The sequence below is a fragment of the Rhodnius prolixus genome, unplaced genomic scaffold, assembly GCF_049639745.1.
Source record: "Rhodnius prolixus isolate KJV_2025 unplaced genomic scaffold, Rpr scaffold_14, whole genome shotgun sequence".
Taxonomy (NCBI): Eukaryota; Metazoa; Arthropoda; class Insecta; order Hemiptera; family Reduviidae; genus Rhodnius; species Rhodnius prolixus.
Genome location: NW_027411594.1, coordinates 6,317,877 through 6,334,851, shown reverse-complemented (window position 1 = coordinate 6,334,851; position 16,975 = coordinate 6,317,877). Strand labels below are relative to the sequence as shown.

The following is a 16,975-nucleotide window of genomic DNA, read 5'->3' as shown; positions in this document are numbered from 1 at the left end:
AGAAAGCATCGAAACTCTGTCCTCCCCTTAAGCGTCCAAACTTTCTATTTTTGTTCTGAAGTTTTATCCTTATTAAAGTGTCCTTCAGCAGCATATTCCTTTACAACTCCTTCAGATCAGCTGCTTAACTGAAAATCACAGCATAACAAAAGCACTAAAACATGCGATTGTAGACTTAGGATCGATCCTAGGGTTCCAGAAATGTATTAAAAATAATCCAGGCGACACAGAATTCTCCCTGGAATTCTCTCGTTATACGCCTTCCTGTAATTCAGACTATGATATTTATCTACTATTAATAACTTCCTCCTCAAGAACGTACAGCATACCAAAACAACGTTTAGAATATTAAGGAGCAATCAACAAACGGAACACAGGGTAACAATATGTGCCGTAAAAAAATGTCTACCGTTCAGCTAGTAAATCGTGTTGGCATGTGCCCAGCTGAGTTATGATTTAATACATCGAAAACTATTTCCAATACAGCTGTTCTTTTGCTATTTTTAAACAGCTGCTAATTAAATAATATTTGCAAGGCATTGGCATTCTTATTTCATTTTATTCTTTTTTTTTTAATTACTATTTTTTTCTAATGCATGGCTCGGTCAGCGTACTGAAATTACTAAATAATTTATTATTTAGGAGTATGTAAAATGAAATATCAATTTTGTATTTACGTCTATATTGTTGGTTTCCGGTCTTTTTATTGTGGTAATAATCTCATACTAGACCAGAATTTATCGCGTGAGGATGTAAATAAAAGTCACATTTAACGATAATATTTGTCGTTCTAAAATTTATTGTGCGATCTATATTATACTCGTGTTCCACGATCAGTTGAGTGATATTTTATGATTCTGATTTATTTTTCCATCTCTTATTTCTAGCAAAAAAGAAGTATGCAATCGTGTTACATTTTCCAAAACTACACCGGAAATGCATGTTATATTACATGTTATTCAACGAATTTCCTGTGGGAGAAAATCTTCTTGGAGCGATACGTGTATTATCTACTCTAAAATTGAACCTATAGTCCCCAGGCTATCTCACGTGTTGAACTGTATATACATATATCCACACGTGTCACACACTTATTACCTTGTATCAAAGTTGTAGCCGAAATATTTCTAAAATTGATTTTCTGGGTGGGTTCAATATTTTCCGGATTAAACATACGTGCACATACACATGCACAGACTGGTAAAATGCACATTTTTTTCAGGGACTCAGGGGAATTCAAAGCGGATATTCCCAATGAAAATACGATATCGTGAATTTGACTCGATTACAGTACTTCCTGCTTGACAGATACCGGTGAGAGAAATTAATAGAGAGAAAAGAAAAAAGTCACAAGTGAGAAATAAACATATTTTAGTCTCTAATATTGATTGAATAATTCTTAAATTATTCCACGGTGGCACAAAAACATTACACACACTTAAATACGATATATTACTATTATTATTATTACTGTATTACCATTATCGAATTAGTGACAACAAAGGCAACCTTATATGTGACATTCTACACCGTTCTAACAATTTGCTAGTCGAGGAGGCAGTGCTGAGCTATGTGTCTCGACTGTACTTTATTATACTTGTTACACTGGTAGTATTATCAGTTATTTTTTTAAAAATAACTGATAACAATTTGTAAACAAAAAGCCAAACTCATTGTTTGTCTTTGGTCCAGTGAAATTCAGGAATTTTCAGCGAATGAAAATCTGATGGGAAAACTCGATTTTCTCTCAATTATTTTACTCGAAGCTTTAACTTCCTTCTTAAGCTTTATTTTTTTCCTTAAGCTTCAAGTTCTTCAAGAAACAATTTCACTTGACGATCTATATTTAGAAGAAGTTTTCCCTTTAACTAGTCTTGCCCTCATAACTGTCCTCAGAGTAGATTTCCCAGAGAAATGGTTCAAAGAAAATTTAAATGTATGTAAGGAATACCACAAAGCTTTGGGGAAAAAAAGAAGTTAAATGGAACTCCTTAGAAATGAATTCGTTCTAGTTCACACCAATCATTAATCAGCAGATCTACTTTATTACAGTGTCCAAATATCCAGTAAAAACACCAAGTTTATGAGAAGTTGAGATAAATTAGAATGTTGGAAACTGTCCATGCAGAAAGTTAAAGTGTTAGCAACAGATCTCCGACCTCCTCAAACAAAACAGTTCACTTTTCCAAGTTATAAAAATTAAGAGTTGCATGTTAAAATAAGTATTCTAAACATCGATCAATAAAATACACCTGTTGCAATGGATAGCATGTACAATTGTAAGCAATCAATACTATAGCAAAGTTTGCCATTAATATTTATAGCAATCAACAATTATTACAATTGCTAACTTAATTGAAGAAACTCTTCTTCCTTTTTTTCTATCGGAAATACTGATTAGCATAATGTGAAATACAGGAAAAAGGAAATTACTGACACCGTGTCGGATTTTCGTATTGGGCGACCGGAAACAATTCAAGGATAGCCACTGTTTATGAAAACTAATTTTCTCTCTGAAGTAATCAGCATTTTCCATTCTATGATCAAACTGCCGGCCCTTAGATGATGTTCTCTCTTCCTAGGAGCTGCTTCTTACAGCTCATTGTCCGCAGCTGAACAGCCTTAACAAGAGGCAGGGCGCTGAAAAAAAGCTCAGGGCGCCACACAGATGTTGACGAGCTTAAATTAAAAATATGAATAAGTAAATAAAATATAATAAGCAACAGTATGCTTTAAAACTTACCCTAATAGAATGAAACAAAATAAAGTATAACTTCAAACAAGTTTTAAGTTGTTTCTTGTCCTAGTGCATTTAGATGCAAATATAATTTAGCATTTCACCTTCTTGGCAAATTTAGCATTTAAATGATTATCTACCTTATTTAAATAATTATTTGAATTCATCTACCTTTCCAGTCGAGTCCAATGCTCTCTTAATTTTCCTACTTATTTTAAGTCAAAGTATCTTTATTAAGTTTTATTAAAGTAAAGTAAAGTAATGCCTATTTTTTTTCAGGCGGGCTTTACATCCAACTACAGTTAGGTGTCGTGGACGGAGGCGACTAGCAAACGTACTTTACTATTTCTCATTTAAACATTAAATAAAATCCAAACTCTATAACTGAGGAATCGAATCCACTAACCAACAATACATCTTAGCTTTGCGGGTCTAGCCTATAACCGCTCATCTAATGGGGCGCCTTGCAATATTAAAACCATTAAATAAAATCCAAGGTTTAGACTGGGGAATCGAATCCACTAACCAACAATACATCTTAGCATTGCGGGTCTAGCCTATACCGCTCGACTACCGTGGCGCCTTAATTAACCACTATTTATGGTCAAATTTCATCATTTAAATAAGTTAATAAAATCCTCATAATGAATAAATAATTCTCTAAATCAATCATCATTACTTATGCTGACTGAATACATAAATATTGAATGATGTTAATGTGGTCCCGTGAACACGCAACCATCACGCCTGTCTGTCCGTCTGTAGAATTTGTTTTTCCATAAAATTTGGTTTTTATAGTCTTCATTATTTTTATAATATATCGGTGGCTAAAAAAAATAATATTAATAAATTTTTATCTGAATGTTAGAATTTTTCCAATTCAGAGAAACTTTAGAAAAAGTGCAGAGAATTAGGAAATTTATGAATTTGTATGCAAAGAGCAAGGCCGGGTTCAACCATCTTGGTTTAGGAGAGAATTTGATTCGTATCTGGGGTCAAATTCTAAGTTTACGTCAATTGATGGAGTCCGACTTAACTATAAAAGTTTACAGGGAAGTTTCCATTACACATCTCATTCCAGCTTGAGGATCATTACAGATACTTCCCATTTTCTGTTCTAGATTCATTTCCGTTTATTTCTTAGGGTGGAAAATGGCTTTATTTTTGTACTTTGGACCTTAACTGTCCACACTGGGTCCAGTTAAAGGCAATTTGACATTTCACGCTCTATTCATTGGAGACAGAAGACTAAAGTGATTTAGGTAATAACATTCTCCTGAAGGGATCCTCCAGAAATAAAAGATGCTGCAGATCTTTTTGAAACAAACTGCAACTTAGATTAGTTCAGTCATTTATGCACGAGGTGGCTTTAAAAGTGCACTCTTAGATTAGGCAGAGTCTCTTAGTCTCTACTAGGTCATTTAACTTTTCTTCTACCGTCTAGCGTTGAACACTCTTCTGCGGGCAATGTAGTTGGGAAGACGATCTTCCTCTCTTCTAAACAGGTGACCACAACCTGCTTCTTGGTTAAAAGTAGAGTCTTTTCAGTCACTGCCATAAACTTGAAGTCCTTCCTTCTACTGCACAATAGATCAATGGCGGGTGAGAGGAATTACCCTTTAACGCTAGCACTTCTCTTCTCTTTTAAGGAGAATAAACCAGTAAACCTTGAAAAAAGACAGAGAATCCCTAAAAAATCTCTTCATAAAATTAAAGGATACACCCTTCATGAGAAGGCAGTAAGAATATAGAGTAACCAAAATGTTTGTATCAAATCAGATTCCTGCGCATTAACATCACTTTCATTCTACCAATGGTTGACCCAGCAAGTGGATGACGCAGTTCCAGCTGACCAATAGCTGACTGTTTTTTTTAAAATAAAAATAATTACTATGGATCCTCCTCCCTACAAACAACGTAAAATTGAACCGAATACAATTTCGCGTGACTTAGTAAAGTTGAGCATGCGTGCTAGTGATTATAGACTTGCTTTTGTTACAAAATTTGAATGTGGTGAATTTCCCTGTGCTCTCTTTATAATTATGCTATTTGTTTTGCAATATTGATTTTAGTTATTTTGAGAATAGATTACAGTATTTAACATCGCCAGCACACTTCTTGCAAAAACGGAATTTTAAAAGCGGAAATACAGTGAATGAAAGTAGATCACCAATTTTTTTACGTTTCACCTTAAGATGGACGTTAAGCTAAGGTATTCTATGGCACAGATTTTAATTTCTGTACAAGACTTTGGATTTTTTTATTATTATTATTATTAGAAGTTGACAGTAAAATATTTTTGCTATCCGCTTCCGTTTATGACACTTAATCTGTGTAGTAGTTAGTCCTAAAGCCTGATAATAGCAATCGTTACTTTAGATTTTTGCTTATCATCGTATTTTGATTTAATTTGCATTGACCACATTATCTAAAATCATGTCTAGATTTAAATGCTGTTCAGAGAAAATCAAGTGAATCACTATGGTCGATTAAGGGTGATTAATAATTTTCCAATTAATGATTTGATCTCGATTTTGTAGACTATTTTGGTACTTTGTATAATTTTCTTGGAAGCAACCACATTTAACAAACGGAATGGACTAACATTTATGGGATAAAGTCTTATTCAAATACAATATTTTCAGCACCAGCAACTGTGAAGCGTAACCAAGTAATTGAAGATATTAATTCAGATAAAATTATAGAATACTTTTACAAATACTAACTGAAACCAAATAATATACAACCTTGTAATAGAAACACAATATATAGTAGGCGGCAGTTCTTTTAATCAGCTGATTATAACTTCAGCAAAGTGTAACCTTAACACTTTGCATATTATCACAACATTGTACAGGTACGACACCATTTTGAAAAAAAAACCTTTGGGTAGTATTTAATTTTCTATTATTCCAAATATGGTGGCAAATTCTTTCAATTTTTCACTTGCACTTCAAAATGCGTTCAAAATTCAAAATAATCAACAATTTTTTGGGTGAAAATTGCGGATCTCACTTAATTTAAGGAAATAAACCGGAAATTATTTTTGAGAAAAATGTGAAACATAAATAACTCTTAGCTAAATGCACATTTCTGCTCATTTAATTTTTCTTTCAGCTCGCTGTTATAATGCAAGCGATACGCTGCACATTCCTTTAAAACTAGAATTCAGAGGGAAACCTTTTTACTTCAGAGCGTTTCTGTGAATGAAATCAGAAAAAATCTGAAAAATTCGTAGAAATAAAAGAGGCATTTCCGGTTACTTTGTTTTGGACCAATAGTAGGTCCTATGGTCATATCTACTCCCAAATTTTAAATGAGAACTTTGTGAGATTTCCGTTTTTGGGTTAAGAGTGATTACACTCATGGAGGCGTTCTCAGGAGGATTTAAGAACATGAACTTCCGGTGAAAAGCTGCACCTCTTATGGTGAAAATATGATGTAACTAGAACAGCGGTTCCCAATCTTTTTTCATTAGTGTACCCCTTTACCTGACTGTATCCTTAGTGTGTACCCCTAACGTATATATTATACGTAAAATAAATCATCGTATTCTTGATTTTACGTATTGTAACTTTAAATTAACAGCAAAACAATCTGAATATAATGTGTCTTGTAAAGATGATATGTTCCTATTAAAAAAATCATCTATGAATAGGTGAACATTTCAAACCAATAACTATTGCAGGGGTCGTAAATTGGAACAGCAAAGCGTTAATAAAGGAGAAGTAAATTATATGCGGGCCATGTGTAATATTAGTCAAAACTAAGGCAACATTTTTCAAATTTTTACATTTTCAAGAAATCATTTAATAATTTTTGATATACAAATATATTTACTTTTTAAAAAAATACTGCAGTATCGAATGAGTACTTAATTCTCGTCAATTTATATGTTATTCAGTTTTATTATAATAATTTTGTAATTAAGTTGTAGGAATCATTTATTATATAATTTTTTTCTCATTAATTATATATCTGTATAATTTTTATATCTTCCGCCATAATAACTTTTTTTTGCGTACCCCTAAACAATCTTTCGCGTACCCCAGGTTGAACCGCTGAACTAGAAAGATATAGGATATTACAAATTTAACGTTTGTTTCTTTTTTTCTGTTCAATTTTTTAGACAACCACAGAGGATGAAGATTCAGATAGTTATGCAGCATTTCCGGGCAAATCTACGCCACAATTAGGCGATATATCCCAAGAAAAGTTGTCATTCTTCAGAGATGGCCGTAGGAAAGTGGACTTTGTCATGGTGTACGAAGGAAATGTTGATATATTGGATCGTAACACTGAACGAAGATATTCTATCAGTTCTGGTACATCGAGTGGGCCGCACGTTATCGGCATTCTAGACAAGAAAGCTGCAAAACAGATTCAACAGAGACAGAGGTTCATGGCGAATCTAATTAAAGCTGGATTGGACATGGAGGAGGTGAGTAAGGCTTTGCTATTGGTCAGTTTGTTCCCTAATTTTTGTTTTGTTTTGTTTTTAAAACAAAAAAAGTAACGTTCAACAAACTTTATGAAAGAGATCAAATCTATTTCCATGTTTAGGAAATTGTAGAAAGTGCCAATAGGAAAATAGTTTGCTTTATAAAGCTGCATGCAACATGGCCGACACTGTGTCATTATGCAGAAGAGCTAAATATGCGCGCACCTTTACAGGTAAATATTGACCTCCTGCGTTTTGTTTTCTTTGTAAATTTTATTTAAATTTAATTGGGTTTTGAAACAGCTGCATCGCAAATACCACTTAACTTCTTACTACTTATTCCTTGAGGAGCGTGAAATTTTTGGGCTAAATCCGCTTGTTTGCCCCCAACATGTTTGCGGGAACACGTTCCTAAAGTATTGAAAGAGCATAAAGGTCCGGGTTTTGAGTTTTGCTTTCAGCTTCACGAATTTCATCTCTTAATGAGAAAACGCACTTGCCGTAGCTACATTCAGAACTTGCAGAAATTACATAAAGGCAGAAACTGTTATTTCAGGAATTACAGCCTGGCTATGTAAAATCAAGTATATATATAGATATTTATTTCCATCTAGCGAAGCCATTATTCAAGTTGTTTGTTACATTATAATTTTACTTCTAAATCCTTCTAAAATCCACTAAAACACCACTATTCGAGGTTGTAAATTAAGTAATGAGACTGATTTTTTTAATTTTTTTTTAATTCAAAAAGAATTACAATTCTATATTGTCACCTCCTGACTCAAGTCAGGCGAATAAGGAGGCTGAGGAGCCACAGGAATGTTTTTACTGGCCAAAAACTTCAACCTCTCCAAAGCCCAAAAAAGCAAGGATGGCGAAGTGGAAGATCAAATGAATGCTGATTTGTTTTTTCGATATCCACGAAATCGTCCACAAAGAGTTTCTACCTCAAGGTCAAACGGTCAATCAACACTTTAACCGAGAGGTTCTTGAAAAACTTCGAAAAAGGAGGGTCATTCGTGTGTGAGACCAAACATCAAGAACAACGTGGGTGTTGCATCACGATAATGCTCCTTGTCACACAGCAATTTCAATAAACCAGAGTTTTTGGCCAGTAAAAACATTCCTGTGGCTCCTCTCAGCCTCCTTATTCGCCTGACATGAGTCCTTGTGACTTTTTTCTCTTCCCGAAGTTGAAAAATCACCTCAAGGGAACTCATTTTGGGACAGTCGAAAACATTCAAACGGCTGTAACCGACCAGCTGAAGGCTATTCCAGTATCGGAGTTCGAGCACTGCTATGAGGAGTGGAAGAAACGTCTCCAGCGCTGTGTGGCTTCAGAAGGAAGTTATTTTGAAGGTGACAATATGGAATTGTAATTCTTTTTGAATAAATTTTTTTTTTAAAAAAATCATTCTCATTACTTAATTTACAGACATAGTTTAGTATAACTAATATTTTTGAAGTTAGTTTAGCGGTAGCTCATTTCTTAAGACCGGGTCTAAACTATTTCCGATTCTCTTTCGTCAATGGAACTTAGGATTTCCGCCTTATGAGAAGAACTGGTAAATTGTTTCACCTTACTATTTGATGACGCAACCATAGAAGGAATAAGTGATAAAAGTTATGAGGCATTGAGATCATTTTTTAGAACTAATTTTTTATCAGTAATAATACTGTAATTAATAGAAGAATAAAGTAATTACTAGATAAATAGAAATGGTAGTTAAATAGGAAAATGCGACACTCACTTTTAAATATTACGTATTTCATGGCAACACTAGTTAAAAATTTAAATAAATAAAAAAATCACAGTGCTTAGTTGGTAGCACTGTAATATAAACCACTTTCCTGTTCTTTTTTTTTATTTTCCCATTTTTATTTATTTATTATTTAGTGTCGCTTAATTTACTTATTTTTCTTTCATTTCAATTCTCAATTTAATTCTCCCTCTCCATAATTATTTTATTTTTTAACTTTTTCTCAGAGTAAAGAGAAAAATTGCATGAAAAAAACATTTAAAGAAAAGAAAAATTTTGTTTCTGTCATAAATGACGCACTTATTTATGTTCATATACCTTTTTCTTTTTGTTTGTCTTGTTCCTTTGTACCTACCACAAGAACACACAAGCATTGATTGAGGTAAGGGTGCCACAAAATGCCATAAAACTTTTTGGCAGCAAAAAAATAATTAGTTCGGGTTGGGCGTTTTTTTTGGATTTAGTTAATTTCTGTATCAAAAGCACTTGCTAAATTTTATTGAAAATTAAAATTATATTTTTAATGAGCACAGCTATATGTAAATTTAATTAGGTTAAGCTACTTAGTTGTGATTGGAATGAGCACAAAAAAAATATTCCTTGATTTCTAGCAGGCAGGGAATAACATTTTTTTCTGGAAATAGAACTTCACATTGCATGCATTGCTTTACCAAGTATTGTGGGTTTAATTTTAGACCCTATTTTGGGTACCACGAAAATAATAATTAGGCTTACATCCTAGCAACACTATTTTCCAGTACCAGAATCTGTTTCTTTTTTGGATAAGCGGCCCAGTCTTTCTCTAAGAAAAGCTCAGAAACGAATAGTTTAACTAGTAAAAGGAGATCCTAGAAAAACAAAAAAAGTCTATTGCACATAGAGCGAAAATTGGCTTGGACTGCTGAAAGGATTTCTGGAGGTCAACATTTAAGACTTGGAAGCGTACAGGACGAAAAACGAGTACTAACAAGAGGTTTCTGATAGATTCTGTAAGATAACCAACCAAAATATCACCAAACAAACCTGAGATGCTGTTATTTAGTGGAGTTCTAAGAGCCTGAATTGGTTCCAGATGCTAGACAAATATTTTCCTTCAAGAAACTCGCCAGAAACTAATTTTACTTAGGGAAATAGATTCCTCCGCCTACGCAGTGGGATAAAACAATCAACCTCGTTTTGTAGCCCTAAAATTACTTAAATAAGTAATGGCACAAAATTTGGAGTATTTTATACTTTGTTGAAATTCAAACATTCGTGCCTGCAGTTAATCTGAAAATGCAGTAAGGAAATGGCAAGAATAACTTCATCCCATCCAAGTAGGTAGTTAATGTAGAAACTGGTTTGCTATTTCCAAAATGTGCCGGTCATTTATGTATGGCCAGTGCCCACCAAACCATTTGGAAACAGGGTATTATGTGAATCTCATTGCAACAGGAGTGCAGGAGCAATCACTCCCTAGGCTCTGCACGTTGTTGGGAGATATTTTGATTCACAACCTATTGCATTGTTTCCGTTTTTGTTTACATTGCTGTGATCAGGAAAGAATCGCTAAGACGTAACCATATGGAATTGAAAGCTTGCTCTCTATTCGCGCATAATTTCAACGCCCACCAATGAAGTGTTTTCCTACTAGTAATGATATGAGTCAAATCCGAACAAACCAAAACAAGCCGTATCGTGTTGCCGCAACGTTACACCCACTGGGAATACAAGCTTCTCCGCAGGAAGTGGAACTAACGGCTAAATCCGAACTGTATAACTTCTAGGAGCTCCTAAAAAAAAAAAAAAAATACAGGCTTCTCTTACATGATAAATACCACTAAATTTGCTTTCCCCGCCAAAAACACACGCCGCATTGTCACGAAAACCTCAACGTCATCACGCACACGGGCATTCATCGCATGCCTCTGGTAATTCCTTTCATATTTTATTAATTTTGTGAGCAAAATTAGTATTCATTTTTCTGACAGAATTCATTTCGCAACGTTTATAATTCGAAAATATGGCCTGACCTATTGGTTAGAACGTATAAAAGTTAACTAGAGTGTGTAAAGTTAAAGAAAAATGGCCTAAGAAAAAAAGCGCCAAGTTGCGGTGAGGTCTACTGGTACATATGAATCATAATTTTTAAAACCTCTTATTTATGATAAATAACCACGGGGAATAATGTTTCTTGTTCCAACACCAAGTCTTTAGCGTATATTCCCCTTCGGATACTCGCAGCTTAATGGAGTTATGTCATTGAGGCATACTCTATGTTTCATTTCATTTACATGATGACAACCGTCAAAACATGACCCCATTGTCTGTTCATTTCTTCTTGGTATCACAAGAAACAAGGGGCTACCCTATTTATGCCTATTAAAATACACGTAATTATATTGGATGATGAAGATTTTTGATCTGCAATCTCATCTAATAAAACCAATCATAGTGCTAGTAAAAAATATGGATGTGAACTCATCCACTTCAATGATATAATTAGTTCAGAATTGAATTAATGGGTCATAGTCTCAAAACTTAAATTAGATCACCATTCAACCAAAAAAAAATGACACCTCTAATCGAGAATCGCTCATTATTTTACAATCAGAATTAAAAAAGAAATCCTTCACTGCTTGAAATCGAGGAGTATTCAGTGCTCAACCGTTTGGCAGCGCTAGGGTCGCTCCGATTAATAACAGAGCATTATTAAAAACAGCTGCTAAGTAAATAGTACTGTTATTAATTTATTACCAGAGTCACATCCTAGAAAATAGTATTTTATTGTTTTTTTTTTTTAATAGTGAAATATTCATGTTGTAGTTGTAGGTTAGTTTTTATTGAGCTTTATTTAGTTTTTTAACCTAGTACTGCAGCCAAATAGTTTAATATACCTTGTAAATCAAACAAATTATTGTTATTAAGATGAAGGTAAGATTTGTGAGGTCTAACCGCATCCTCTCAGGAGATCCTTGGAGGATAGAAAAGGGGGGGAAAAAAACCTTAAAACCCTGGGAACATTTCCAAATATGTTCCATCCCTTGACCTAGTTTTGTCAACTGGAGAGCCAGACCACGACATGATGGCCCTTTCCCTCACGGTAATAGCCGTTAATGTTTTTACTAGATAGTAATGGAAAGTATTAGAGTTTGGATAATAGAAGCGCTTTTCTGTTCAGTGTAAATGTGGGTACTTGTGGAAGGTGTATGTGCTTCAATTGTGGTTCACTTTGTGCAGCAGCTTCTTCCTCGTAACTAGGTGAGCACTCTCTTTGTAGCGTTAGCACTTCAAGACACTAATGCGCACTACTTAAGGACTACTTTCGTGTGTTCAGTGTGTCCGCTCTCCTGGTAAACTTACATTACATCTAAATTTCTTTTAAATTCTTAAGAATCTTAAGTCCCCGTTTCCGCCTACCTGCTGCACCCCTCAAAAAAACAGTTGTCTCTAAAAATAAATACGATAGGTCTTCTTTCTATGTATAGTTTCTGCAACACCTAGGCCACAGCTATGCCCTTATCTAACTTAACAGAATATTGCCAATAGCCTTGCTCATTCATCCTTAATGCTCGTTGCCCTAAATCTGCCCCCTTGTTACAGACTTGTCAGTCTTCACTGTTTAGTTACAATAGTGCCTGCGAATTAGCTTCATGTTTGAAGAAATGGAGAACCACTGCTGTTTATATACTGTTATCAGTGTCATTTGATTCCTTTTCTCTTTCCTGCTCCATTTGATGGTCTCTGGGGAATCCAAAGGCTTAACATCGACTGGGTGCAACAGCTAAACTGGCACCATCTTGTGACAATTTCATTTGATTCTGGAACCTATTCAGATAGTGGTACCAGATACTAAGTTAGGATTGAAAAGAGCTCACCTTCACCATGTCATCCTTCTTGTTACGATGATGACAAGGAACACGGAGCATTGAAATGGAGACATTCATGTGTGCGTGTGTATGTTACGCAAAGGTTGTTTTATTTCCTGCCTGTTCTGTTAATGTTGTTAAATTAATAAAACTCAGTTCTGTTTGAGGCCCTTTTATCAACTAAAAACTTTTTCTAAAGAGAATGTGTAGGGCGTACTTCCTCTTTGAGATAGCCTTAAATGACGTCATAGTTTGTGGTGAGCTGGTCTAATTTATTTAGTAGCTAGATTACTAACATAGTTGGAAGTTAGTTCTGTAGACACTTTTTTTTTCTCGAAAGTTCTCCACTCCTCAAATTTACGGTAAGGTATTTATGTAGTTAGAGCTTTTGATGGAGAAATATAAAGTTTGTCTCCAATTTTCCAGGAGATAAATGTCAAAATCAACTTGTGCATTTTCTTATTATGGAAAAAAAAACCCTCGTAGATCGTTTTTCTTTCACTTTACGCTAGTAATCATCTGGCCAGAATTTCATTCTGAAGATAGAAGAGAGAAAGAGTATCTATGTGTAAAGGGTGAGATTAGGACAAGATTATATTAGAAGGGTTAAGTGATATTATAGAAAACCAAGCCAAAATCTAAGACCACCAAATACACTTGGTACAAAGGTTTGTTTGCTCTACTCTGCATTGAACTTTGACCAAAACGACAGAGTGAAACCTTCTCGTTTTTTGGGGAAGAATTCTAAGATGGTGGTGAAGGCCACTGTCCTTCTTAGCCCAAGAATAATGCAACCCTATTTGATGTTCCTAGTAATAAAGTTTTACTTAGCTTACTAGCTGGCGCTGAGGGTCAGTACTTCCTTGAAAGCATTTACAGAAAGTTGCATTTGGGTAGTAATCTAGGGCAGTGGTTTCTTAATTTTTCTAGAAATGCGGAAGACGATTCACTTAATATTTTTGTTGCGTATCACTAACATGTAAATTACTACATGTTGGAGAGTATCGGTGAGTAATCAGGCAGAAAATAAGACAAGTTACAGTTAACATGAAATCTAGTTTATTACTGTTTAGTTGTTACATATTCTAAGAGAAATTACTGAAAAGTAACTGCAAAATATCTATGATTTCTCCATGTCTGTACCATAACATTAAGTCTTTCAGCTCGGAGGTATGATATATTTCTCGAACATAAACATATACCTACATTATTCTTCAAGAAGTCTATACTTTTTCCAAACACCTTGATCTTTTTTTTTAATCTTAGGGACATATTGATCGATCCACTGTAATGCCGAGTTTTCAAGCCCTAAATAAACAGCGAAGTGTTTTATTTTTTAAAGAATTACATGCCTATCTTGTCGAATTTCTAAGATGTATTGACTGCATAGCTGACTACGATCCTAGACTTCTTTTACAGATTTAAGTCAGGTTGAATGTACTACCATGTCGACTGCCTTTTTTCTTCCAGATATACCTCCTTTATAACCGTGTTAAAAGCAACTTTGTAAAATCATTCTCTTATTTTTATATAAAGAATTACCTTTATAAACATTTCAAAATTTACTAATTTTAATTACCAAAGATTTGTATTTGTATAAATCTGTACAGTTGTAAATACTAAAAAATGCTTTTGTTGAACTAATCTTAAATAGTTTTTGAACAGATAAGAATGGCTTTCAGTTTTTATTTTTATTTATTGAGTTATTTAAATTTTTGTAGGATTTATTTTTTTGTAAAGTATGCGTTTTTTTTTTTTTATAATTAGTTTTTCATTTTTTTAATTTTTATTTTATTAAAAAAGGATAATTACAAAACGAGTCTATATCAATCTAAATGTGCCTCTGTGAATGGGTGTACACATTAATACTTAATAACTGCTATTTTTTTTTATTTATTTTTATAGAGTTTTGTAATAAATGTTGGGCAGAGTATCATTAAAAATGAGGCTGTTTCGAAAAGAGATGGTATAAGGAATAAATTGAAACCAGTAGGGTTGATCCTGTTTCCAAGACTGCGGTACTACAAGAGCTTATTAAGCTTATTACGGCATTCTGCCCAGTGTTTTAGTGTGTTCTATCGCTGAAGAAGCAGTTTCTTAATCCTTCATCTCATGTCTTAGAGCTAGACTTGTTACAACTTCTTGTCGAAAGCTGTGTTGCCGAAAAGTCTCATTTCAGTTATTTATTATTCTTTACGCGTACCACTCAGCTACCACTAAGCTTATTCTGTGAGAATAAGAGAAATTGTTACCCTCAGGGACGATAAGATCTCTGTAGATATGGATACTCCACTTCCACAAACCGGTATAGCGGTTTTCCTACTAGGAATATTTAAAGTTCCTCGAGATTTTCTTTTAAACATCATGAGGTAACTTTTTTTTGTTACCATCTCTTTGAACTGAGAATCACTTTTCGCGGATATAGGATTTGAGGGTAATGACATCTTAGAATCGATGTCTCAGACCTTTTCCTTGTTGAAAGGGTGGCGTTTCTGCGGAGATTTTTTTTACCGATTTCATGCATAAGTAATGAAAGTCTACATTAAGATCAGTTCAAAAAATATATTGGTCAGCATGTTTGATCCAAAAACACAAAGCGACTTTTCTTGAACCAGCCCAAATCATTTGACATGCTCTATAAAAAATATTGCTTAATGAAAAGTAGCGCTGCAGTAAAACATAAAGCTATTTTATTATTATTATTTATTGTTTAATTAATTAAGTTCTATTGTATTCATTTCTTTTATTTATATTTGTAATAAGTAAATTGGTTCTCGATAAAATTTAACATTGAAAGTAGTAATTCTGTTGATTTGGTCAATATTACAAATTATTTATTTTTTGTAATGAATAAATTTTTAGTATATAATAAACTATATAATTGATAATATCTAATTTATGTAATTTATTGCAGGCACATCCAAATCCATCCGTAAATTGGTCTGAAATAGCCTTAAAGGCATTGAGGCTTCCAAATATTATGTACCAAGACGTACCATGTAAACCGTTAGATTTTTATACATGCCCATTTAGAAAGTCTAAAATTGACAGGTATAAAAAAAAGGGTTTATACTTAAATCTACTTTACGTATGTACAATATTTTTTAATATTATTAATGTAATATTAATTTAAATAGTTGCTCGATTACAGCTTATATCCGATAGAATGCGCTAGTTGGATGTTTTAACTCCGGTGGTATGTGTGAACGAAGTGCGCTGTTTAGGCTTTGAAATAGTCACAGTATTTAACAGTCGTTTAAGGAAATAAACATAGAGTTGAGGCTCTTTGATGAGGGGAAGGGGAAAAATTTGTGGTTGGATCCGCAGAGAGCAGCTTGAGATTTGATTCGTAATAGTAATAGCACGTTTGTTCTGGAACATTAGACTGTTCTGTTTTGAATTTCCATCCAATATCAGTATTGTGCAGAATAAAGATTCTCGACCTTCGTTTATAAAGTTTCTGTCACGTGCCCACCACACTGTACGTGGATGATCGGACAATCGGAATTAGGCGATAATGAAGCAGAAGAGATCACTTGTCACGGGTTGGAACCATTGACGTTTTCTAGGGAAACTAAACCTTTTGTGGCATTTCAAAATGCCCCATGAGTGCAGCCATCAAAAAATTCGCTGGAATTTTGGAAGAAAACTACAAGCGAGGGACTGGAGAAAAAGTTCCCGAAATTTGCTACGGTAAAAGCTCACTGAATTATCTAAACGTCCAGCGAATTTCAGTTTAATGTTAAAGAAATACTTGAAACTAAGTGACAATAAAATTCAGTTAAACTGGACAATAGTTAAAACTGCAAAATTATGAAATTAAGATTGTTTTCCTCGATTAGAAAGTTAAATATTAATCATTTGATATTTAATTAACAAGTAAGAAGTATCAATTGATTAGAGATTCATGATTGATTTCTGAAACCAGAAACTACTATTTTATTTATGTATTTTATTGATTTAAACTGGGGTTAGCGGATTTGGTTTTTTATAACGATTGTTATTTATTGCAGCCGTTGTTAGCAAATTTGGTTGTTGATGTATTTATTTTTTCCCTGCTTTATATTGCCCAAGTTCAGGGATATGGGGAGTAAATCTTTACAAGCTCATTCTATAGGAGACCTCTATAGGTCTCTTAGCAGATAGCCTTTGAAGGTTTTGTGAAGAAGTAGAGTGAACGGCACTCCCC

General features: G+C 33.9%; 1 protein-coding gene across 14 annotated transcripts in view; it reads left to right on the top strand.

Moving 5' to 3' along the window:
* Positions 1-16,975, top strand: part of LOC141451744 (anoctamin-7-like) — a 132,321-nt gene that overhangs the window by 90,505 nt on the left and 24,841 nt on the right. For 12 of the 14 annotated variants that reach the window (XR_012457080.1, XR_012457077.1, XR_012457083.1 and 9 more), the window contains 3 exons: positions 6,867-7,178; positions 7,301-7,411; positions 15,701-15,837. Coding sequence is in view for 1 of the 14 variants with exons in the window: in XM_074123370.1 (XP_073979471.1) it covers positions 6,867-7,178; positions 7,301-7,411; positions 15,701-15,837 (560 nt within the window). In the remaining 13 variants the exon portion in view is untranslated. Of the gene's footprint in view, positions 1-6,866; positions 7,179-7,300; positions 7,412-11,634; positions 11,750-11,780; positions 12,021-15,700; positions 15,838-16,975 lie in introns of those variants that run through there. The other 2 variants (XR_012457087.1, XR_012457086.1) reach the window with 2 other exon arrangements.